At 47.3% G+C, this 24,311-nt stretch overlaps 1 protein-coding gene across 2 annotated transcripts in view; it reads left to right on the top strand.

Annotated features, from left to right (window-relative positions):
• NOL9 (nucleolar protein 9) overlaps positions 1 to 23,924 on the top strand; it is a 29,678-nt gene extending 5,754 nt beyond the window's left edge. Inside the window, exons 4-12 of one of the 2 annotated variants that reach the window (XM_003274321.4) lie at positions 3,803 to 3,938; positions 4,061 to 4,157; positions 7,019 to 7,116; positions 15,954 to 16,115; positions 16,635 to 16,932; positions 17,315 to 17,426; positions 20,237 to 20,414; positions 22,633 to 22,766; positions 23,488 to 23,924. In XM_003274321.4, coding sequence (XP_003274369.2) covers positions 3,803 to 3,938; positions 4,061 to 4,157; positions 7,019 to 7,116; positions 15,954 to 16,115; positions 16,635 to 16,932; positions 17,315 to 17,426; positions 20,237 to 20,414; positions 22,633 to 22,766; positions 23,488 to 23,637 — 1,365 coding nt within the window. In that variant the 3' untranslated portion in view covers positions 23,638 to 23,924. The remainder of the gene's footprint in view (positions 1 to 3,802; positions 3,939 to 4,060; positions 4,158 to 7,018; positions 7,117 to 15,953; positions 16,116 to 16,634; positions 16,933 to 17,314; positions 17,427 to 20,236; positions 20,415 to 22,632; positions 22,767 to 23,487) is intronic. The other variant, XM_030805450.1, reaches the window with a different exon arrangement.
• Positions 23,925 to 24,311: the final 387 nt, after the last annotated feature.

Below are 24,311 nucleotides of genomic sequence, written 5' to 3'. Positions count from 1 at the left end.
CTCGGCTCACTGCACCCTCTGTCTCCCGGGTTCAAATGGTTCTTCTGCCTCAGCCTCCCAATTAGCTAGGACCACAGGTGCATGCCACCATGCCCAGCTAATTTTTTTGTTTTTAGTACAGACAGGGTTTCACCATGTTGGCCAGGTTGGTCTAGAACTCCTGATCTCAGGTGATCTGCCCACCTCTGCCTCCCAAAGTGCTGGGATTACAGGTGTGAGCCACCACGCCTGGCCTTTTTTGTGGTTTTTAATGGTTGTCTTTATATTTCAGCTTATTGAGATAATATAAATTGTCTCTAAACTATGAATGAGTAGTTTAAATGTACTTACATTTTCTTTTATCTCTTTCCTTACCTCTAATTTTTAACGAGTCTTAATTTTTATTACTCAAAAAGGCTTGATTTTTTATTTAGCTTTGTGACTCTGTGCTTGTGCCTTCAACACTTTTACAATGATGTTCTCCTCCTCGAGAAGGAAGGCACGCTTGATCCTGTCCTGAACACGTTCAGCACGCATGGAACCACCATAGGCTCTGCTGACATGTTTTTTGTTTTGGACAATCTCTTAAGAACTTTAGGTCTTGGCGGGGCGTGGTGGCTCACTCCTGTAATCCCAGCACTTTGGGAAGCTGAGGTGGGTGGATCACTTCAGGTCAGGAGTTCAAGACCAGCCTGGCCAACATGGTGAAACCCCATCTCTACTAAAAATACAAAAATTTAGCCGGGTGTGGGACGCGCACCTGTAATCCCAGTTACTCCAGAGGTGAGGCGGGAGAATCGCTGGAACCTGGGAGGCGGAGGTTGCAGTGAGCTGAGATTGCGCCACTGCACACTCCAGCCTGGGAGACAGAGTGAGAATCCGTCTCAAAAAAAAAAGAACTTTAGGTCTCATGGCACGGACCCCTCAAAGCCTGCCTGGACCACGCCAATGCAAATTTTGGTGTTTTCCCAACCTGCTTCGTACAGAGACAAACAATTTTATTACTAGGGGTTCAGGACAGCCTAGTTTTGTTAGAGGCTGTATTGTAGGAAGCCTATGACGGTGTGTCAAATGCTGGACCATTCTCACTTCGTGTAGACAACGTCCCTAGAAGAGAGCTTTTATTTTTATTTTTGAGTTAAAGTCTCTGTTGCCCAGGCTGTAGCACAGTGGCAAGATCTCAGCTCACTGCAGCCTCAACCTTTCCGGGCTCAGGTGACCCTCCCACCGGAGCCTCTCAGTAGCTGGGATTACAGGTACACGCCATGGCTTCCGGCTAATTTTTGTAGTTTTTGTAGAGATAGGATTTTGCCATGTTGCCCAGGCTGGTCACGAACTCTTGGACTCAAGCAATCCACCTGCCTCCAAAAGTGCTGAGATTACAGGTGTGAGCCACTGTGTCTGGCCTCACCTCTAAATTTTTGCTGGCCGTATTATTAATTTCCTTAAGTTCTTCTTTTTTTTTTTCATTTCCTTAAGTTCTATTACTATAATTGTCTCCCATGGGCCAGTAGGTGGAGTCTAATCTCCAGGACTGGCAGAAAGACTGGATATGTGAGGGGTGAGGAAGAATCAAGGAATCACAGCAGGTTTTTGGCTTAACGACTGAGGTGCACGTAGTTGCCATTAACTGGGATGGGGTCACTGCAGGAGGAGTGGGTTTCCATTTGTTAACCTTGAGATGCCTGGTAGACATCAGCTGGACATGTCAAGTGGGCAGTTGAATTATGTGAGCCTGGAGTTCAGGGAAGAGTTTGGAGGTGTAAATATGGGAGCCTTCAGCAGAGAGGATACCAAGGCCACCAGATGCGATAATAATGCTGATGGAGTTGAATAGGTAGAAACAAGATGGTTCCAGCTCTGAGCCCTGGGGCACTCCAAGAAGAGGTCCAGGCAAAGATGAGGGAGCAGCAGATAGTCATTGGTTTTGGTGGAAAACCCAGTGTATGATGTCCTGTAGGTCAGGAAGTCTTTAAACAAGAGTTAACTGAACAGCGGTGGCGAAAGCTGCTGGTAGTCAGGTGAGACCTGAGAAAGTGCTGGCTGTACAGGCTGGGAAGTAGCCTGATTGGAATGGGGTCAAGAGCCTGGGCGGAGAGGGACTCACGGGCTTAGTAGTAAAGTATTTTGCTTTGGTAGAAGTTAGCTGTAAAGGGAAGAAAAGAAATGAAGCAGTAGTTGCAGGGATAAGTATGATCAGGAGAGTTTTGAGATTTTGTTAAGATGGATGAAAAAAACATGCTGGAACATGGCAAATGGGAATGATCCAGAGGAGAGGGGAGGTAACCATGCAGCAGAGAGAGGAGAGGCTGCTGGAACTATGTAAGTTGGCTACCAGGGATGGGTCCGGTTCTGGCATCATGTGGCCTTAGGAGCACAGCCAGGTCATTCATAGTGGCTGGAGGAAGTCCCTAGGAGAGGGCCAGAGGAAATAGAAGTTGTCCTCTGATTATTTCCTGCTGCACTGGGAAATGGAATCAAGGTCATCACTGTGTGAGAAGCAGATAGATATGAGGTGGGTGTGGAGAATTTGAAGTGAAAGGAGAGAGGAAATGAGAGCAGGACAGCGAAGGACTGTTGTGATTGCCTTTTAGTCCACTGCAGAGTCCAGCAGCTGGACCAGGACTGCAGAGGAGGAGATGGAATTGCCTGTTCTCAAGCCTTGGTTACTGAAAGTGAATGTTCCAGATGCCATGGGGCAGCCACATTATTTTTTCATTTATTTTCAACTTTATCTGTTTTTTTTTCTGGGACTTCATCACCACTGTTCATATTTCTTATGCTCTTTCTTGGATACTTCCCTCCCTATCCCACCCTCTGGATGCGTCAGTAGATTCTGGAGTTGTTTTTCACTTAAGGGAGATCGTAAACTTGATTATCTAATTTTGTTAGATGTTCTTGTTTTGCCCTCAGTGATTGATAATTGCACACAGTGTAGAACGGTTGGTTCAAAAGACTTTTTTCTCAAATTGTTGAAGGCCTTGTGCTGTTGTTTTCTAGGACCCAGCATTGCCAATAGGAAGCCTCACACTAGGCTGCTTCTCATTTTTTTTTTTTTTTTTTTTTTTTTGAGACACAGACACAGTCTCGCTCTGTCACCCAGGCTGGAGTGCAGTGCTGCAGTCTTGACTCACTGCAACCTCCACCTCCTGGGTTCAAGCAGTTCTTGTGCTTCAGCCTCCCAAGTAGCTGGGATTACAGGCGTGCACCACTGCGCCCAGCCCGCTTCACATTTCTTTATGATATCTTTATTCTCAGTGTTGATGAATTGCAAGAGGATGTGCTCATGGGCGGGGCCCTTCCTTCATCCTTTTCTGTGGTGAGCTGGTTCCAAATGAGCCTTACCTGCCTCAGCAAGGGCCTACTCTTCCTTTCCTTGGGTTGCTTTCCCAGTCTTCTGGACTTCACAGACCTGTCTTCTCCCTCCTTTCAACTCTGTTTGCATATGTTCTGTCTGTGTGTTTTTGCTTTATGTTTTCAGAGGTTGTCTTGACTTGATTCTACATCACTCACCTGGTCTAGAGCCAGGGCCTCCTGCTGAATGTTTCCTGTGCAGTCATGTCTTACCGGGCATTTTCTTTTTCTCTGGAGTCTCCTGCGGAGGCAGTGGCAGCTCGGGAGAAAGCAGAAACTGAAAATAGACGTGGATAACTTCAGGAATAGAGTTGGCAACACTTGTTGATGGGTTGGATTTTGGGGCAGGAGACAAAGGGAGGAAACACTTTATCTTTTCTGGCTCACAACTGTGTGAGGCTTGATTAATTTAGTACTGAAGAAAAAAATGTGCATTTTTTCACCTTAAAGTTTAAATTGTTGATTTCAGAGTCCAATTCCCCAGATTAAACCTGAATATTTAGCCTTGAGGTCTGTTGGCATCAGAAGAGAGAAAAAAAGGAAAGGCCTTCAGTTAACTGAGAGTACCCTTTCAGCCCTGGAAGAGTTAGTCAATGTTTCCTGTGGTGAGTAATACACACTGATCACCCTGAGTGTCTGTCCACCAAACCCCCAGAGGATTATTAGTCATAATTCGAGTCCAAGGAAGATGGCTAATTCTAGCTATCAATGTTTGTTTCCCCTTCAGAAGAAGTAGATGGCTGCCCTGTCATTCTGGTTTGTGGATCCCAGGATGTTGGAAAGTCAACATTTAATAGATACCTGATTAACCAGTTGTTAAATAGGTAAGAGTGCTTTTCTTATGGCTTTGACACAATTTTAGGTTTTTGTCATGAAGTGGAATTTTTGATTTGGAGGGAGTGCTTCTTGGCTTGTAGCTAGAGATTACATACAGGTCTAAAGCTGCCCAGCTGAAGCATCTGGTCCTCACTGCCGTCTGCTTTGCAGTGTGTGACAATGCTCTAGCATGGGCTGACTTTGCCTTACCTGCAGGCAGGCTTCCAGGAGGAGACACTTGGTCTCAGAGTCTGTATTTGTAAGTTCTGGTGTGTGTGTGTGTGTGTGTTTTCAGACAGGGTCTCCCTGAGGCTGGAGTGCAGTGGCACAGTCATACCTCATAGTCTTGAACTCCTGGGCTCAAGCAATCCTTCTGCCTCAGCCTCCTGAGCAGCTGAGACTACTGCCATGGGCCACCATGCCTGGCTAATTTTTTTATTTTAATTTTTTTTTTGTAGAGATGAGGTCTTGCTATGTTGCCCAGTCTGGTCTCAAACTCCTGGGAATTTTCTTTTAATTTTTTTTTTTTGAGACCGGGTCTGTGTTGCCCAGCAAAAAGTGTAGTGGCACAAACACGGCTTGCTGCAGCCTTGACGTCCTGGGTTCAAGCAGTTCTCCCACTTCAGCCTCCCAAGTAGCAGGGACCACAGTAGCACACCGCCACACCTGGCAAGTTGTTTGTTTTTGAGACAGAGTTTTGCTCTTGTTACCCAGGCTGGAGTGCAATGGTGTGTTCTCTGCTCACTGCAACCTCCACCTCCCAGGTTCAAGTGATTCTCCTACCTCAGCCTCCCGAGTAGCTGGGATTACAGGCGTGCACCACCACACCTGGCTAATTTTTGTATTTTTAGTAGAGACAAGGTTCCACCATGTTGGTTAGGCTGGTCTCGAAATCCTGACCTCAGGTTATCTGCCCACCTCAGCCTCCCAAAGTGCTAGGATTACAGGCGTGAGCCACCACGCCCAACCTCTGGCTAGTTTTTTTGTTTGTTTTGCTTTTGTAGACAGAGGATCTTGCCATGTTGCCGAGGCTGGTCTTGAACTCCTGGGCTCAAGCATTCCTCCTACCTTGGCCTCACAAAGTGCTGGGATTACAGATGTAAGCCACCATGCCAGATCTGAAATTTTACCTTTAAAACAACAACAGAGGTGGGTTATGGTGGCTTACATCTGCAGTCACAGCACTTTGGGAGGCCAAAGTGGGAGGCTGGCTTGAGCCAAGGAGTTCGAGTCTACAGTGAGCTATGTCACACCACTGCACTCCAGCCTGGGCAACAGAGTGACACTATGTCTCAAAATAAATAAATAAATGAAGGCTGTAATCCCAAGCCTTTGGGGGGCTGAGGCAGGTGGATCACGAGGTCAGGAGATCGAGGCCATCCTGGCTAACACGGGGAAACCCTGTCTCTACTAAAAATACAAAAAATTGCCAGGCGTGCTGGTGGGCGCCTGTAGTCCCAGCTACTCGGGAGGCTGAGGCAGGAGAATGGCGTGAACCCGGGAGGAGGAGCTTGCAGTGAGCCGAGACGGTGCCCCTGCACTCCAGCCTGGGTGACAGAGCGAGACTGTCTCAAAAAAAAAAAAAGAAAAGGAAAAAAGGCTGGGCACCGTGGCTTCTGCCTATAATCCCAGCACTTTGGGAAGCTGAGGTAGGAGGATTGCATGACCCTAAGAGTTTCGGACCAGCCTGGGCAATGTAATGAGACCCTGTCTCTACAAAAAATTTAGAAATTAGTCGGGCATGGTGGCATGTGCCTGTGGTCCCAGCTACTTGGGAGGCTAAGGAGGGAGTATTGCTTGAGCCCGGGAGGTCAAGGCTGCAGTGAGTTCTGATCACTGCACTCCAGCCTGGGTGACTCGGTGACACCCTGTCTCAAGAAAAAATAAACTTACATGAAAGATGGCTGAGTGTGGTAGCTCATGCCTGTAATCCCAGCACTTTGGGAGGCCGAGGCAGGTGGATCACTTGAGTTCAGGAGTTCAAGACCAGCCTGGCCAACATGGTGAAACCCCGTCTCTGCTAAAAATACAAAAATTAGCCGGGCGCGGTGGCTCACACCTGTAATCCCAGCACTTTGGGAGGCTGAGGCAGGTAGATCATGAGGTCAGGAGATTGAGACCATCCTGGCTAACACGGTGAAACCCTGTCTCTACTAAAAATAGAAAAAATTAGCCGGGTGTGGTGGCACATGCCTGTAATCCCAGCTACTTGGGAGGCTGAGGCAGGAGAATTGCTCAAGCCTGGGAGACGGAGGTTATAGTGAGCCAAGATCACGCCACTGCACTCCAACCTGGGCGGCAGAGCGAGACTCTGTCTCAAAAAAAAAAAAAAAAAAAATTCGGCAGGGCGCAGTGGCTCACGCCTATAATCCCAGCACTTTGGGGGACCGAGGTGGGCAGATCACGAGGTGAGGAGATCAAGACCATCCTGGCTAACATGGTGAAACCCCATCTCTACTAAAAATACAAAAATTAGCCGGGCGTGGTGGCAGGTGCCTGTAGTCCCAGCTACTTGGGAGGCTGAGGCAGGAGAATGGCGTGAACCCGGGAGGTGGAGCTTGCAGTGAGCTGAGATTGCGCCACTGCACTCCAGCCTGGGCAACAGAGTGAGACTCCATCGCAAAACAAAAAAAAAAAATCTGAAAGAGCAAGTTGTATCCATGTTACAAATGGACATTGTGACCACGCCTGCACCGCATTTCTCTGGACTCGTTTTTAAACAGCGGTTGTCATCTTGAGACTTCACTTCTAAAGTGCTGTGTGTGGTGGATTATGCCTGTGCGTCACATGAAATCTTTACTGTCTGATTATCCTTTCTACTGAGTAAATCTAGTTAGGATTTTCTTTTTTCTTTTTTAAAAATTTGCAGTCTTCCCTGCGTTGACTATTTGGAATGTGATCTGGGACAGACAGAATTTACCCCTCCTGGTTGCATTTCTTTGCTTAATATTACAGAACCAGTTCTGGGTATGTATTACGTATTTCTCGAACGTCTTGGTTTTATGAAAGTCGTATGTGATGATGCTTACAAAAACTCAGAAATAGAAGAGTATAAAATATTAAAAGTGAACATGCACCTATCAAACTCAACTACCTAAACCAAGAAATTAATACTGAATCAATACTGTTAATCAGGCTGCCTGTAGTGGCTCACACTTGTAATCCCACCACTTTGGGAGGCTGAGGCTGGTGGATCACCTGAAGTAGGGAGTTCAAGACAAGCCTGGCCAACACTGGGGAAACCCCGTCTCTACTACAAATGCAAAAATTAGCTGGGCATAGTGGTGCATGCCCGTAGTCCCAGCTACTCGGGAGGCTGAAGCAGGAGAATTGCTTGACCGGTAGATGGAGGTTGCAATGAGCTGAGGTCAAGCCACTGACTCCAGCCTGGGCAACAGCAAGTCTCCGTCTCAAAACCCAAAAAACAAAAATTAGCTGGGTTTGGTGGCACGTGCCTATAGTCCCAGCTACTTGGGAGGCTAAGGCAGGAGAATCGCATGAACCCAGGGGGTGGAGGTTGCAGTGAGCCAAGATCATGCCACTGCACTCCAACCTGTGCAACAGAGATTCTATCTCAAAAAAAAAAAAAAAAGGCTGGGCGCGGTGGCTCACGCTTGTAATCCCAGCACTTTGGGAGGCCGAGGCAGGCGGATCACGAGGTCAGGAGATCGAGACCATGGTGAAACCCCGTCTCTACTAAAAATACAAAAAAAAAAATTAGCCGGGCGTGGTGGCGGGCGCCTGTAGTCCCAGCTACTCGGAGAGGCTGAGGCAGGAGAATGGCGTGAACCCGGGAGGTGGAGCTTGCAGTGAGCCGAGATTGCGCCACTGCACTCCAGCCTGGGCGACAGAGCAAGACTCCGTCTCAAAAAAAAAAAAAGCTGTTCACCAGTCTACAGATTTTACTGAAAATTCACCAGTTATCCTAATGTCCTTTATCTGCTTCAGAACTTAACCCACAATTCTACATCGCTTTGAAAAAAATAATATGTTATCCTTGTGGAGGGCCCATTGCCAGTCTTCTCTGTATCATTCCAGTTTTTTAGTGTATGTGCTGCTGGAGTAAGTACCACCTTGCTTGCTTTTTTTTTTTTAAGATGGAGTCTTGCTCTGTCACCCAAGCAGGCTGGAGTGCAGTGGCGTGATCTGTGCTCACTGTAACCTCCGCCTCCTGAGTTCGAGCCATTCTCCTGCGTCAGCCTCCTGAGTAGCTGTGACTGCAGGCGCGCACCACCATGCCCAGCTAATTTTTGTATTTTTAGTAGAGACGGTTTCACCATGTTGGCCAGGCTGGTCTTGAACTCCTGACCTCAGGTCATCCACTCACCTCCGACTCCCAAGTGCTGGGATTATAGGCATGAGCCACTGTGCCTGGCCACAACTTTTTTTGTTGTGTGTGCAACGTGGTGAGACCGTCTCTACAAAAAATTTAAAAATTAGTCGGGTGTGGTTTTTTGTCATCCCAAAATGAAAACTGTACTCATTAAAGAATAACTCTCGGCTGGGCGTGGTGGCTCATGTCTGTAATTCCAGCACTTTGGGAGGCCAAGGCGGGTGGATCACGAGGTCAGGAGATCGAGACCATCCTGGCTAACATGGTGAAACCCTGTCTGTACTGAAAATACAAAAACTTAGCCGAGCATAGTGGTGGGCGCCTGTAGTCCCAGCTACTCGGGAGGCTGAGGCAGGAGAATGGTGTGAACCCAGGAGGCGGAGGTTGCAGTGAGCTGAGATCACACCACTGCACTCCAGCCTGGGCGACAGAGCGAGACTCCGTCTCAAAAAAAAAAAAGAAAAAGAATAACTCTCCTTGGGAGGCTGAGGCAGGAGAATCGCTTGAACCCGGGAGGCAGAGGTTGCGGTGAGCCGAGATCGCACCGTTGCACTCCAGCCTGGGCAACAAGAGCAAAACTCTGTCTCAAAAAAAAAAAAAAAAAAGAATAACTCCCTCTTGTCTTGTCCTCTCCTAGCCCCTAGAGACTTCACCTCTGTTCTACTTTTTGTCCCTATGAATTTGGCTGTTCTCATGTAAGTGGAGTCATGCAATACTTATCCTTTGTCTGGCTTATTTCACTCAGCATAGTATTGTCAAAATCCATCCATGTTGTAGCATGTATCAAAATTTAATTCCTGGCCAGGTGCCATCGCTCACACCTGTAATCCCAGCACTTTGGGAGGCCAAGATGGGCAGATTGCTTGAGCCTGGGAGTTTGAGACCAGGGTAGCATGGTGAAACCCAGTCCCTATAAAAAAAATACAAAAATTAGCTGGGCTTGGTGGTCCATGCCTATAGTCCCAGATATCTGGGAGTCTGAGGCAGGAGGATCACTTGAACCTTGGAGGTAGAGGCTGCAGTGAGCTGAAATTGCACCATTACACTCCAGCCTGGGTGACGGAGTGAGATTCTGTCTCAAAAAATAATAATAATTCCTTTTGATGGCTGAATGTTATTCAATTGTGTGTGTATATCACATTTAGTTTATCCATTCAGCTGTTGATGGACACTTGGGTTTTTTCCACATTTTGGCTTTGGTGAATAATCCTGCTATGAACATGGGTATTCAAATATCTCCTCCAGATCCTGCTTTCAGTTCTTTCAGGTATATACCGAGGAGTGGAATTGCTGGGTCTTATGGTAGTTCTGTGCTTAATGTTTTGAGAACCGCCAAACTGTTTTTCACGGTAGCTGCATTTTACATTCCTAGCAGCAATGCACGAGAGTTCTGATTTCTCCGTATCCTCCACCAATGCTTATTTTGATTATAGCTGTCCGAGTTTGTGTGAAGTAATGTCTCATTTTGGTTTTGATTTACATTCCCTTAAATGACTAATGATGTTGAGCATGTGCTTATTGGCCATTCGTGTATCTTCTTTGGAGAAATGTCTATTCCAGTCCTTAAATATTGCTTGTGTGTTTTTTGTTGTTGTTGTTGTTGTTGTTGTTGTTTGAGACAGTCTTGCTCTTTCGCCCAGGCTGAGGTGCAGTGGCGTGATCTCGGCTCATTACAGCCTCCACCTCCCGGGTTCAAGCAGTTCTCCTGCCTCAGCCTCCCACGTAGCTGGAACTACATGATGCCTGGCTAATTTTTGTATTTTTAGTAGAGATAGGGTTTCACCACATTGGCCAGGCTGGTCTCTAACTCCTGGCCTCAGGCGATCCACCTGCCTCAGCATCCCAAAGTGCTGGGATTACAGGCATGAGCCACCGCACCCAGCCTGCTTGTTTTTTTGTTTGTTTGTTTTCCTTTTTGAGACAGAGTGCCGAGGCTGGAGTGAAGTAGTGTGATCTTGGCTCACTGCAACTTCCGCCTCCCGGGTTCAAGCAATTCTCCTGCCTCAGCCTCCCGAGTAGCTGGGATTATAGATGCCCACCACCACGCCCGGCTAATTTTTTGTATTTTTAGTAGAGATGGGGTTTCTTCACCATGTTGGCCAGGCTGGTCTCGAACTCCTGACCTCAGATGATCCGCCTGCCTCGGCCTCCTGAAGTGCCTGGATTACAGGCATGAGCCACGGCATCCGGCCCCGGCCTGCTTGTTTTTGAATTGGATTGTTACTTTTTGTTGAGTTTAGTCGTTCTTCATATTAATAGTAGTTCTTTATATTAATCCTTTATGAGATACACAATCTGCATATGTTTTCTCGTGTTATGTAGGTTGTTGTCTTTTTGCTTTCTTGACAGTATCCTTTGATGCACAGTTCTTAATTTTGATGAAGTTCAGTGTATCTATTTTTTTACTTGTTGCCTATGCTTTTGGTGTTATATCCTTGAAATCATTACTAAATCTAATGTCATCATGATTTTCTGTAATGTTTTCTTGTAAGAGCTTTATAGTTTTTAACTTTTTAAATTTTTTTATTTTTAAATTTTTCAGCCTGAATATGTTTGTTCAGTTTTTACTCTTTTTTTTTTTTTTTTTTTTTTTTAAAGACGGAGTCTCGCTTTGTCGCCCAGGCTGGAGTGCAGATGGAGTTTCACCGTGTTAGCCAGGATGGTCTTGATCTCCTGACCTCATGATCCACCTGCCTCGGCCTCCCAAAGTGCTGGGATTACAGGTGTGAGTCACCGCACCCAGCCCGGTTTTTACTCTTAAGTTTAGGTTTTTGATCCATTTTGAATTAATATTTTCACATGGTGTAAGGAATTGGTCCAGCTTCTTTCTTTTGAATATAGATATTGAGATTTTCCACCATCATTTGTTGAAAAGACTATCTTGAAGATAGTTTGATCTTACATGTATGGGCTTATTTTCTGGTTCCGTTTCTGTTTCATCGGTCTACATGTCTGTCCTTGACCCAGTATCATATTGTTTTAATTACTATAGCTTTTCGGTAAGTTTTGAAGTCAGTACAAGTGCCTTACCCATTTTTCAGTTGGGTTATTTGTTTTCTTGCTGTTGAGTTTCTTGTGTTCCTTACATATTGTGGATATTAACTCCTTACCAGATGGATGATTTACAAACGTTTTCTCCCATTCTGAGGGATGTCTCTTTGTAAATTGTTTCCTTTGTTATGCAGAAGCTTTTTAGTTTGATGCCATCTCATTTGTCTGTTGTTAACCTTTGTTTTCAGGGTCATATCCAAAAAATTGTTACCTAGACCAATGTCATGAAGCTTTTCCTCTAGTAGGTTTACAGTTTCAGGTCTTAATACTCAAGTCTTTATTCCATTTTGAGTTGATTTTTGTATATGGTGTTTGATAAGGATATCTAGTATCCTTCTCCCCGTGGATAGCCAGATTTCCTGGCCTTATTTATTGAAGACTGTCCTTCCCCCTTGTTTTGTTATTAGCACCTTTGTCAGAAATCAATTGGCTGTAAATGCATTGTTTATTTCTGGGCTTTCTATGCTGTTCCACTGGGTGATATGTCTTTTTTTTATGCCATTACCGTGCTTGGTTTCTGAGAGAGACAGGGTCTCACTCTGTCACCCAGGCTGGAGTGCATTAATTAGCACAATCATAGCTCACTGCAGCCTTGGATTCCTGGAATCAGGTGATCTGCCTCAGCTTCCCAAAGCACTGAGATGGCAGAGCCACCACGCCTGATCCTGCCATGCTGTTTTACTTAAAAAAAAATAATAATAATTTAAAAATATTTATTTATTTATTGAGACAGGGTCTTGCTCTGTCACACAGGCTAGAGTACAGTGGCGTAATCACAGCTCACTGCATCCTCCACCTCCTGAGCTCAGGCTAGCCTCGCAGGTAGCTGGGAAAACAGGTATGCACCACCAAGCCTGGCTACATTTTTTTTAGACTTTGTAGAGACAGGGTCTCCCTGTGTTGCCCAAGCTGGTCTCAAACTCCTGAGCTCAAGTGATCCTCCCACCTAAGCCTCCCATAGTCCTGAGATTACAAGTGTGAGCCACTGCACCTGGCCTTATTTTTTCCTTTGAGACGGGGTCTCAGTCTGTCACTCAGGCTGGAGTGCAGTGGTGTGATCATAGCTTACTGCAATCTCAAGCTCCTGGGCTGAAGGGATCCTCCTACCTCACTTGAGTAGGTAGGATGACAGCTATTATTAGCCCCCTCACCTGGCTAATTTTTTTTTTTTTTTTTTTTTTGAGACGGAGTCTCGCTCTGTCGCCCAGGCTGGAGTGCAGTGGCGCAATCTCGGCTCACTGCAAGCTCTGCCTCCCGGGTTCACGCCATTCTCCTGCCTCAACCTCTCCGAGTAGCTGGGACTACAGGCGCCCGCCACCACGCCCGGCTAATTTTTTGTATTTTTAGTAGAGATGGGGTTTCACCTTGGTCTCGATCTCCTGACCTCGTGATCCGCCTGCCTCGGCCTCCCAAAGTGCTGGGATTACAAGCGTGAGCCACCGCGCCCGGCCTCTGGCTAATTTTTTTTATTGTATTGTATTGTATATTTTAAATTTTATTTTTAATTGAGACAGAGCCTCGCTCTGTTGCCCAGGCTGGACTGCAGTGGCGTGATCTTGGCTCACTGCAAGCTCCGCCTCCTGGGTTCATGCCATTCTCCTGCCTCAGCCTCCCGAGTAGCTGGAACCACAGGTGCCCGCCACAACACCCAGCTAATTTTTTGCATTTTTAGTAGAGACGGGGTTTCACCGTGTTAGCCAGGATGGTCTCCATCTCCTGACCTCATGATCCACCCGCCTCGGCCTCCTAAAGTGCTGGGATTATAGGCGTGAGCCACCGCACCCGGCCCACACCTGGCTAATTTTTGAACAATTATTTGTAGAGGCAGTGTCTCACTTTGTAGCCCGGTCTGGACCATGCTCATTTAATTATAACTGCTTTTGAAGTCAGAGAATGTGATACCTCCAGCTTTTTTTTTTTTTTTTTTTTTTTTGAGACGGAGTTTCGCTCTTGTTGCCCAGACTGGAGTGCAATAGCACGATCTCGGCTCACTGCAACCTGTGCCTCCTGGGTTCAAGCGATTCTCCTGCCTCAGCCTCCCCAGTAGCTGGGATTACAGGCACCCACCACCATGCCTGGCTAATTTTTTGGATTTTTAGTAGAGGCGAGGGTTCACCATGTTGGCCAGGCTGGTCTCGAACTCCTGACCTCAGGTGATCCACCTGCCTTGGCCTCCCAAAGTTCTAGAATTATAGGTGTAAGCCACCATGCCCAGCTGACCCTGTCTTAAAAAAAAAAAAAACAAAAACAAAAACAAGAAAACTTGGCTCTCATTTTTCTGAATACATTATGTGTACAATATCCCTATGTATAAGCAGCCGCTCTGCCCTGCCGGCCACCTCCTAGGACCTGTCTGTCTACTGAGCTCCTCTTACGTCCTAGGTCCTGACTGTACCCTTGGACTGGGCCCTCCAGCTGTACTGACCCTGGCTACTCCATGGCTCCATCCTTTTTTGAGCACTGTCTTAACTTTCAGGCAAAACAGGAAGTTCTGGGGTCATCTTTCACTTTCTCTTCCATAACGTTGGAATGAGCTATTTTTCCCGAGAGCCCTGGCTCCTTTTTGTGGAGAGATATTGAAACCAGAGTTTCAGTACTGTGCACGCTTGTTGCCTCTGGTGTGTCATTGTTTCTAGATCCCCACAGTGCATAGAGCTAGCATATATTGCATATTTAAACCCAAACATACATATGTATATGTGTATGTATGCATATAGATCTATACTTCTGTAGATACCTTTTCTATGTATTTCATTAAAACCAGGCACGGTGCTTCATGCCTGTAATCCTAGCACTGTGGGAGGCCGAGGCAGGTGGATCACTTGAGGTCAGGAGTTTGAGACCAACTTACTTGGCCAACGTAGCAAAACCTCATCTCTACTAAAAAATTCAAAAATTAGCCAGGTGTGGTGGCGAGTGCCTGTAATCCCAGCTACTTGGGAGGCTGAGGCAGGAGAATCACTTGAACTCGGGAGGTGGAGGTTGCAGTGAGTTGAGATTGCGCCACTGCACTCCAGCCTGGATGACAGAGTGAGACTCCCTCTCCAAAAAATAAAAAGAAATAAGAGAGAGAGCGAGCCATGAGTTTCCGACTCATCCGATTCCAGCTTAACACCCCAGGGGTCACTCTCATTAGCCCTCCTCACTTTCATATTTGTAAGTTCTTTCTCTGGTGGTAAGAAACCTGGCTATGATTATTTACAATATATTTGCATATTTGCTCAGTCTTCTCGAAACTATACAGGCCACACCCTCTGCTGCTGGCTGCCCCACATCCCTGCCCTTACTGGCCCCAACCTTCAAGGGAGCCTCGCTGGCTGAATTCCCAGCTCCCATCATAGTGGCCACTCTGACGGTTGAGTCTGTCACAGATGGCCTTGCTGCAATCACACTGACCCAGGCCCTCTCCCTTCTGACCCTGTCACACACAGTCCTGGTCACTGGCCTGCTGACTGTGCTGGCCCTGCCCTCATTGAACTGCTCAGCTCCCTGTCCCTGGCCAGAGGAGATATGTCATGATTAGCAGTGTGAACGCAGGAGCCGGGCCCCCTGGGTTTAAGCCAGCTTGCTGTTTACTGACTGGCTGACCTTGTTCAGGTTGATCTCTTTCCCAATTTCCTCATCTGTAAAAACGAGGATACTACTACCTGCCACAGGGTTATGAAAATTAAAGGCTCTTGGCTGGGCATGGTGGCTCACGCCTGTAATCCCAGCACTTTGGGAGGCTGAGGCGGGTAGATCACCTGAGGTTGGGAGTTCAAGACCAGCCTGACCAACATGGAGAAACCCCATCTCTACTAAAAATACAAAATTAGCCGGGTGTGGTGGCACATGCCTGTAATCCCAGCTACTTGGGAGGCTGAGGCAGGAGAATCGCTTGAACCCGGTAGGTGGAGGTTGCGGTGAGCCAAGATTGTGCCATTGTAGTCCAGCCTGGGCAACAAGAGTGAAACTCTGTCTAAAAAAAAAAAAAGAAAGAAAGAAAATTAGAGGCTCTATGTGAAGGGCCTAGAACAGAGTCATTGCTGTAAGACACACATGGCTATTCATTGCCCATTCATTGGGATAGAAGCCCTGCGAGGGTGGGGATGTTTGTCTGTTTTGTTTACAGATATGTCCCAAATCACTGGAACAAGCCCAGCAGTTAGCAGATTTGTGTGTTCGCTGAATGAATGGCCATGTTAGGACATAATTGGCATTAGCCGTTTATGTGAAAGTGAGCATGTCTTTGTGTTAAGTTGAAAGTTTAGATTTCCAAAAAATGGAATTAGAGTATTCCTGTAGGTAGGATGGTCTCAGATGTCCTAAGGTTCTTTGTTAGTGATAACGGCTGAAACAAAACCCTCACCACCTTTTAAGTAGCCAGGATTGATCACTCATCTTACCTTACTCATCTGATTACTCATCTTTATCTTTTTAGGACCACCTTTCACTCACCTGAGGACTCCACAGAAGATGGTATATTATGGGAAACCTTCTTGTAAAAACAACTACGAGAATTACATTGACATAGTGAAGTATGTGTTCAGCGCTTACAAGAGAGAGTCCCCTCTCATCGTCAACACTATGGGATGGGTTTCAGGTAAGCCTGCGTGTGCACATCTGCAAGGGAAGGACAGGCAGTGTGAGTACTGTTAGTTTCAGACATCCACGTTAAAGCCCAGTGTTTTGTTTTTTGTTTTTAATTGAGGCAGGGTCTCACTCTGTCGCCCAGGCTGGAGTGCAATGGCGTGATCTCGGCTCGTTGCATCCTCTGCCTCCCAGGCTCAAACAGTCCTCCCATCTCTGCTTCCAGAGTAGCTGGGACCACAGGCGTGTGCCACTCTGCCCAGCTAATTTTTGTAGTTTTAGTAGAGATGGGGTTTTGCCATGTTGGCCATGCTGATCTTGAACTTCTGGCCTCAAGTGATCTGCCCACCTTGGCCTGCCAAGACACGCTGGGATTACAAACATGAGCCGCTGCGCCCAGCCGAAGTCCAACGTATTGATGGTTTATTTGTCTTAGAACAAATGCACCTATTTGTCATAGGAGCATGTCACTGTTCTTGAGTGCGTCACTGTTCTTGAGTGCATCAGCTGTGCTAATGTCTCTTCCCCACAGACCAGGGACTCCTGCTTCTCATTGATCTGATCCGATTGCTGTCTCCCAGCCACGTGGTTCAGTTCCGCTCTGACCACAGTAAATACATGCCAGACCTTACCCCGCAGTATGTAGATGACATGGATGGCTTGTACACAAAAAGCAAGACCAAGATGAGAAATCGACGCTTCAGACTCGCAGCATTTGCAGATGCTTTGGAATTTGCTGATGAAGAAAAAGAGAGTCCAGTTGAGTTCACTGGACATAAACTGATAGGTGTTTATACAGACTTTGCATTCAGAATAACTCCAAGAAATAGGTAACTAACCCTCATTTGGCTGAAGAATTATTTTTCCTTCCGTCGAAAAAGGCCTGCCATTCTCAATTCCTCTAAAGGCCTGAGTCCTCTAAAATCTTCAGGTCTTTATCACAGCTGTGCATTTACAAAGAAGAACCAGTTGTTTTCTGAACTGTTACATTTTCAGTGGAACTATCCAGAAGTGTCCCCTGCCTCTGGCTGCCAGCAACTTTGACTTAAAGGAGAGTCTTTACGCTTCCTGTTTTTCCAGTTGGAGTCTGTCAAGGGGGGCAGTGTTGGAAAGCCCAGTACTCTGTGAAAATGTGACCTCTGTGATGACAGGTGTGGGAGGTGGCCTTTGAGGGTTAAATGTCTACTTACCTTGTTGTGATTTGCCTTTCAGAGAGTCACATAACAAAATTCTTCGAGATCTGTCCATCTTGAGTTACCTTAGCCAGCTGCAGCCCCCGATGCCCAAACCACTTTCTCCTTTACATAGCCTGACACCCTATCAGGTAATCTGAACGTACAGGAGAAATTGTCTTCATTTTGTTACACACTTGTGTGGTTTTCTGTATGCTGGGCACTCTTCTAACCACTTGATAACTCCTCGTTCATTTAATCCTCAGAACATCCCAGTGACACAGGTTGTATCATTATTCCCACTTTACAGATGGGGAAACTGTGGTGTAGAGAGGCTGAGGGACTCAGCACTAGGGGCCAGGCTGGCATGCAGGCCCAGGCAGTTCAGCTCCAGTGACTGCTCTTAGCCACGGTTCTGTGCTGGGGATAAGTGTGACTCCGTGCTGGGTTTGAATGTCCCACCTGGTCGCAGGGGCTGCTCCAGCACTTCCACTCTTCAGCTGTAGAGCAGGGGTGCTACTGGGCCTCAGAGAGTGAATGTGTAGATTCAGGGAGCGTTCACAGTGGAACCTGGCACCCAGAGAGCACTCTTAAAGTACTTCACATTAGCCGGGCGTGGTGGCTCACGCCTATAATCCCAGCACTTTGGGAGGCTGAGGCAGGCAGATCACGAGGTCAGGAGATCGAGGCTATCCTGGCTAACACAGTGAAACCCCCTCTCTATTAGAAATACAAAAAATTAGCCAGGCGTGGTGGCACGTGCCTATAGTCCCAGCTACTCAGGAGACTGAGGCGGGAGAATCGCTTGAACCCAGGAGGCGGAGGTTGCAGTGATCTGAGATCACGACACTGCACTCCAGCCTGGGTGACAGAGCGAGATGCCGACTCAGAAAAAAAAAAAAGTGCTTCACATTACTGTCGTCAAAAGTAGATTCCACCACCAGAGTATTTGCAACTTGGAATCCAGGCTGCTAATAATTGTTTTGGGAGGAAAGCATGATAGTGTTAGGATTCAGGATGATGAAAAAAACAAAACTAGCGGCAGGTAGCACTTCTGAAATGCTTACTCTGTGCAGTACTCTGTTCTAAACCTGTGTAACTCCACTACTTACCGTGGTCCTGTTATTATCCCCATTTTACAGATGGTAAAACCAAGGCCAGGGACTGGGAGTCAGCTTGCCCAAAATGGTGTAGTCAAAGTTGAGGCTAGGACTGAAGTCGCAGGACGCCCGACTCTGAGCCTAGGTCTGCTCTGCCTCACAGCCTGTCCGGTTTTGAGTGCTTACTCTGTGCCAGGCACTCTGCCAAGCATGGAGGGGCTCAGTGACTTCGTGGCCACCCTGTGAGAGAAAGGCTAAGACATGCTTCATTTACAGCTTTGAGCATTGGGCACTGTCAGGTGGAAGCACTTGCCTTAGGTCACATAGGCTGAAGCAGCAGACCTGGGCAGCAAGCATATGTTTCTTGGGCCCGATGGTGGCGTGGGCTCCAGGCCTCTGAGTTATCTCCCCTGGAGAGTCTAAGTCACTTTGCTAATGGGGTTTTAGTTTATGGGTCATTTATTCACCTGGAGATGCTCTTTAAGTAAATGTGAAATTTATCTGCCAATACTTTAATCTGTCTTGTATTACTTCACGTTTATTTATTTTTTTTTTTTGAGATGGAATTTCGCTCTTGTTTCCCACGCCGGAGTGCAATGCCACGTGCTCGGCTCACTGCAACCTCCGCCTCCCGGGTTCAAGCGATTCTCCTGCGTCAGCCTCCTGAGTAGCTGGGATTACAGGCGCCTGCCACCACACCCAGCTAATCTTTTGTATTTTTAGTAGAAATGGGGTTTCACCATGTTAGCCAGGCTGGTCTCGAACTCCTGACCTCAGATGATCCACCTGCCTTGGCCTCCCAAAGTGCTGGCGTTACAGGCATGTCCTCCGCGCCTGGCCACATTTATTTTTTAAATTTAAGGGTTTTTTGTTTGTTTGTTTTGTTTTTTGTTTTTTTTTTTGGAGACAGAGCCTCTTTCACCCAGGCTGGAGTGCAGTGGCACAATCTTGGCTCACTGCAATCTCCGCTTCGTGGGTTCAAGTGATTCTTAATTCTAGTGCCTCAGCCTCCCAAGTAGCTGAGACTAAAGGCATGTGCCACCACACCTGGCTAAATTTTTGTGTTTTATTTATTTACTTATAATACTTATAATTGTTTTGTTTTTTTTTTTTTTGAGATGGAGTCTTGATCTGTCATTCAAATTGGAGTGCAGTGGCACGATCTCAGCTCACTGCAACCTCCGCCGCCCGGGTTTAAGTGATTCTTGTGCCTCAGCCTCCCGAGTAGCTGGGACTACAGGCACACACCACCATCCCTGGCTAATTTTTGTATTTTTAGTAGAGATAGGATTTCGCCTTGTTTGCCAGGCTGGTCTCAAACTCCTGACCTCAAGTGATCAACCCACCTTGGCCTCCCAAAGGGTTGAGATTATAGGCGTGAGCCACTGTGCCCAGCCTAAATAATTGTTTATTTTATTTTTTATTTATTAATTTTTTTTTTGAGACCGAGTCTTGCTCTATCGCCCAGACTGGAGTGCGGTGGCGCAATCTCCACTCACTGCAACCTCCGCCTCCCAGGTTTAAGCGATTCTCCTGCGTCAGCCTCCTGAATAGCTGGGATTACAGGCGCCTGCCACCACGCCCGGCTAATTTTATGTTTTTTTGTAGAGACAGGGTTTCACCATGTTGGTCAGGCTGGTCTTGAACTCCTGACCTCGTGATCCGCCCGCGTCGGCCTCCCAAAGTGCTGGGATTACAGACAGACGTGAGCCACTGCACCTGGCTGTTTTTATTCTTTAGAGATACTTTTGGGTAGGCACTTTGGCAGACCTATCTTTAGATAGCTGGTTAATCTACTTGTAAAAATTAAGTGGTCTTTCAAAGTAGCAATGAATAGAGTGAGATGCAAATTCATTTTCCAGGTCCCTTTCAATGCAGTTGCACTCCGGATTACCCACTCTGATGTCGCCCCTACCCATATACTATATGCTGTGAACGCCAGCTGGGTTGGTCTTTGCAAGATCCAGGATGATGTCAGAGGATACACGAATGGGCCCATCCTGCTTGCCCAGACTCCAATCTGTGACTGCTTGGGCTTTGGTGAGTCTGAGAGTAAAACATATCCATAAACCTACTGAAAAGGATCCACTGCTTCAACTGTAGATGACTGGTCTTGACCTTGTAGCTGTGTCTAAGCTACAGAGGTCAGAGAACCCCCACTCATCTATATGGCACGCCTTAGGCGCTGGAGGCCAGGAAGGAAGCAGCCATTTCTCTGCTTTGTCTGCCAGCTCCTGTAAATGTAGGCTTCCCAAGGGCCTGGGCTTGGCCCTCTTCTTCTTGCCCGACACTTCTCCCCCAGGCTGTCTCAGTCACTGCTGGGTTCTAAATGCATCTTTAGGCGTTCCCTTTTTGCGGTGTCTTCCAACACAGCTGTTCATCTGCATTCCAAACCCACCTTGTCAGTGCACATCTTCACTTGAGTGCCTGACTGGCATGCAGACCTGGGACCCTCAGGACCCTCCTGCCCGCACCCTCTCCTCCTTGCCCCAGGCTCATACTTGGTCCATTGGAAGATTCACTCTGACATCCAGGTCAGACCCTGGCCCCTCCTTGGCATCCCCTAGCCTTCATTTGCTACTTTCAGCCCACTAGATGGTCTGGTGGCTTCTGTCTTCAAAATATGTCAGCTTCTTCCACCTCTTCTCAGCATGCTAGTCAACCACCAACGTCTACTGAAAAGTTTCTTAACCGAACTCTTCACTTCCTCTCTTAAAATTCATCCCCATAGTCAGGAATGACCTGAACCCAGGCGCAATTGTGCCACAGCCTGGCACTTCCCATCACTCAGATCTAGGGTCTGGACCAGGGCTCGAAGTGCCCAGTGGGATTGGGTCCCCACCTCCTTGACCTGCCCTGGTTTCCTGAGGTCAATAAGTGTGGAGTTTTGGAAGGGTGCTGGAGCTAAGTAATCCCAAATTAGCAAAGTCCTTAAATGCACATTTCAGATTTGGACAACACTGTATTTCTCAAAAGCATTTTCACAGAAATTGTGTCATTTAGTACAGACCATAAAGGAGGAACAGTAATGGGGAAAGATCAGGTTGTTTTCTGTATGTTCTTAGTGGTGGATTTTCCCCCTGGCCTGTACTCACCAACAATCAAGGAATTTTTTATTTTATTTTATTTTTTTTTTCCCCGAGACAGAGTCTTGCTCTGTCGCCCAGGCTGGAGTGCAATGGTGCGATCTCTGTTCACTGCAACCTCCGCCTCCCAGGTTGAAACGATTCTTCTGTCTCAGCCTCCTGAGTAGCTGGGATTACAGGCATGTGCCACCACTCCCAGCTAATTTTGTCTTTTTAGTAGAGATGGGGTTTCACCATGTTGGTCAGCCTGGTCTTGAACTCCTGACCTCATGATCCGCCCACCTCGGCCTCCCAAAGTGCTGGGATTACAGGCATGAGCCACTGTGCCCAGGCTGTTTTGTTTGTTTGTTTGTTTGTTTGTTTTTGAGACAAAGTCAGTCTCTGTCTATTTGGGCTCACTGCAACCTCTGCCTCCTGTGTTCAAGTGATTCTTGTGTCTCAGACTCCCGAGTAGCTGGGATTACAGGTGCACGCCACCATGCCCCACTGATTTTTGTAATCTAGAGATGGGGTTTCACCATGTTGCCCAGGCTGGTCGCAAATTCCTGACCTCATTTGATCCACCCGCCTCAGCCTCCACAGTGCTGGGATTACAGGCATAGCCACCGCAGCCGGCCCAATCTAGGACTTTTGCATGTAGACCATTTTGGTTCCTCATGGGTGAACACAGGGAAGGTACAAACTGTCCCAGTGTTCAAGAACTCCATCTCTTGACTCTTTGTATTTTGTTTTTTTTGTTTTTGTTTTTTTTTTTTGAGACAGAGTCTCACTCTGTCACCCAGGCTGGAGTGCAGTGGTGCCATCTCGGCTCACTGCAGGCTCCACCTCCCGGGTTCAAGCTATTCTTCTGTATCAGCCTCCCAAGTAGCTGGGACTATAGGCACCTGCCACCACGCCCAGCTATTTTTTTGTATTTTTAGCAGAGATGGGGTTTCACTGTGTTGCCCAAGCTGGTCTCGAACTCCTGATCTCAGGCAGTCCACCCTCCTCGGCCTCCCAGAGTGCTGGGATTACAGGCGTGAGCTACTGCATCTGGCCAGCTCTTTGTATTTTCAAAACAAAACAGAGTTGAAATCAAGACTTATGTTCAAAACCATTCTGCAATTTCTAACAGTGGAGAGGTTTGATGTTTTCCAAAAGGGTGATTTTTGTGTTGTGCATGTGTCTTGAAGGCATCTGTAGAGGCATTGACATGGAGAAGCGGCTGTACCACATCCTCACCCCTGTGCCCCCGGAAGAGCTAAGGACCGTGAATTGTCTGCTCGTTGGAGCTATTGCCATTCCGCATTGTGTCCTTAAGTGCCAGGTGAGCCTTACCCCGGGCACAGCCCTGGAAGGAGACTACTGAGGTCCACAGAAGTGAGGAGCTGAAGTAGGATCAAGGATCATGGGAATGGGTGATCTGGGAAACCTATACTTTATTGTATAGGTTTATACAATATTTATACAATACTATACTGAGTGAGCCAAGACGGTGTCAGGGCTGCCTCCAGGGCCTGAGACCATGAATCACTGTCACTCGTGGTGTCAGTGTCGCGATCTGGGCTCACTGCAACCCGTGGTGGAGCCTTTACGTAGGAGTAGGTTGTGTTGGAGCAAGCAGAGACCCTGCCAGGTTTGCCCTCCTGAGGACAGTCTTCAGAGGCATCACAGGACCAGGCCAAGGCGTCTGTGTGCCCCAGAGCCAACCAAAGGGGCTGCAAGTGGGCTCTGGGGACGGGGGATGTTCCTACCATTCTCATCCTCCGGTGTCCCTCATTTGAAAGGGACGCGCACTGCACCCCCCCTCAGCCTCACGCTGTTTGCTGTGTTGATGGAATGGGACAGAAGGGAGGCCTTGGCACGTTTGTTACCGAGCCAGTTGATTAAAGGGGGCTCTGAAGGAAGGGATCAAATGCCTTAAAAGTGAGAAGTCCCCACCCAGACTGTCACCATGACACTACCTTCTAGGTGTGAGAGAGCGCTGTAAACCCCTCTGGGCTGGACCTGGAGTGTTTCCATGCATTCTCTTTGTGTTTCCATTTCAGCGTGGGATCGAAGGGACAGTACCTTACGTCACAACGGATTACAATTTTAAACTTCCTGGAGCATCAGAGAAAATTGGAGCAAGAGAACCTGAGGAGGCACATAAAGAGAAACCATACCGAAGACCTAAGTTTTGTCGAAAAATGAAGTGATGCTCGCGTTTTTAATAAGGGAAGAAACTTTCCTACCAGAAAGCTTTGTCTCAAGCCTGACCACAAGAGACATGATGGAGTTTCATGGCCGTGAATCGTTCTCTTATTAGCAACAGTGTTTTTTGTGTAATTCGTGAATGTCGTATAGTAGTCTTAAGTTTCTCTTTTAAAGCTGCATGAGCTAGAATTTGCTCTAGTCTTCTGTGTGGTACTCATACTTGCTGTCCAGAGGGAGTAAAACAGCAGAGAATAGTTTGTGTACCATTAAAACAGAGATTCCTCAGAAAGTTCTTCAAGGACCTGGTTATTAGAATCAGGATAAAAATAAGGAAACTGGGGCCATAACAATGTACTGAGAAGGGAGGAAGAAGGCCGACCTGCAGGATCTCAAGCATAATGGATACAAGGGCTTGCCATGGGCCTTGCCTGAGCCACGTGCACACCTGGGGGCCAGCGGTCTGCTTCCTTGGAGCCGGTGTGGATGGTTACAGCCCATCCATTTGGTGCAGTTGTACTTGGTCTGTTACATTCGATCAAGGTTTAATAGATAGGGCTGGGCATGGTGGCTCACGCACACCTGTAATCCTAGCACTTTGGGAGGCTGAGGCGGGAGGATTGCTTGAGCCTCGGAGTTCCAGGCTGGAGTACACCAACTACTCCAGCCTGAGCGACAG

This window comes from Nomascus leucogenys, chromosome 24, assembly GCF_006542625.1.
Source record: "Nomascus leucogenys isolate Asia chromosome 24, Asia_NLE_v1, whole genome shotgun sequence".
Classification (NCBI taxonomy): Eukaryota; Metazoa; Chordata; class Mammalia; order Primates; family Hylobatidae; genus Nomascus; species Nomascus leucogenys.
This window is presented reverse-complemented; position numbering and strand designations above follow the sequence as displayed.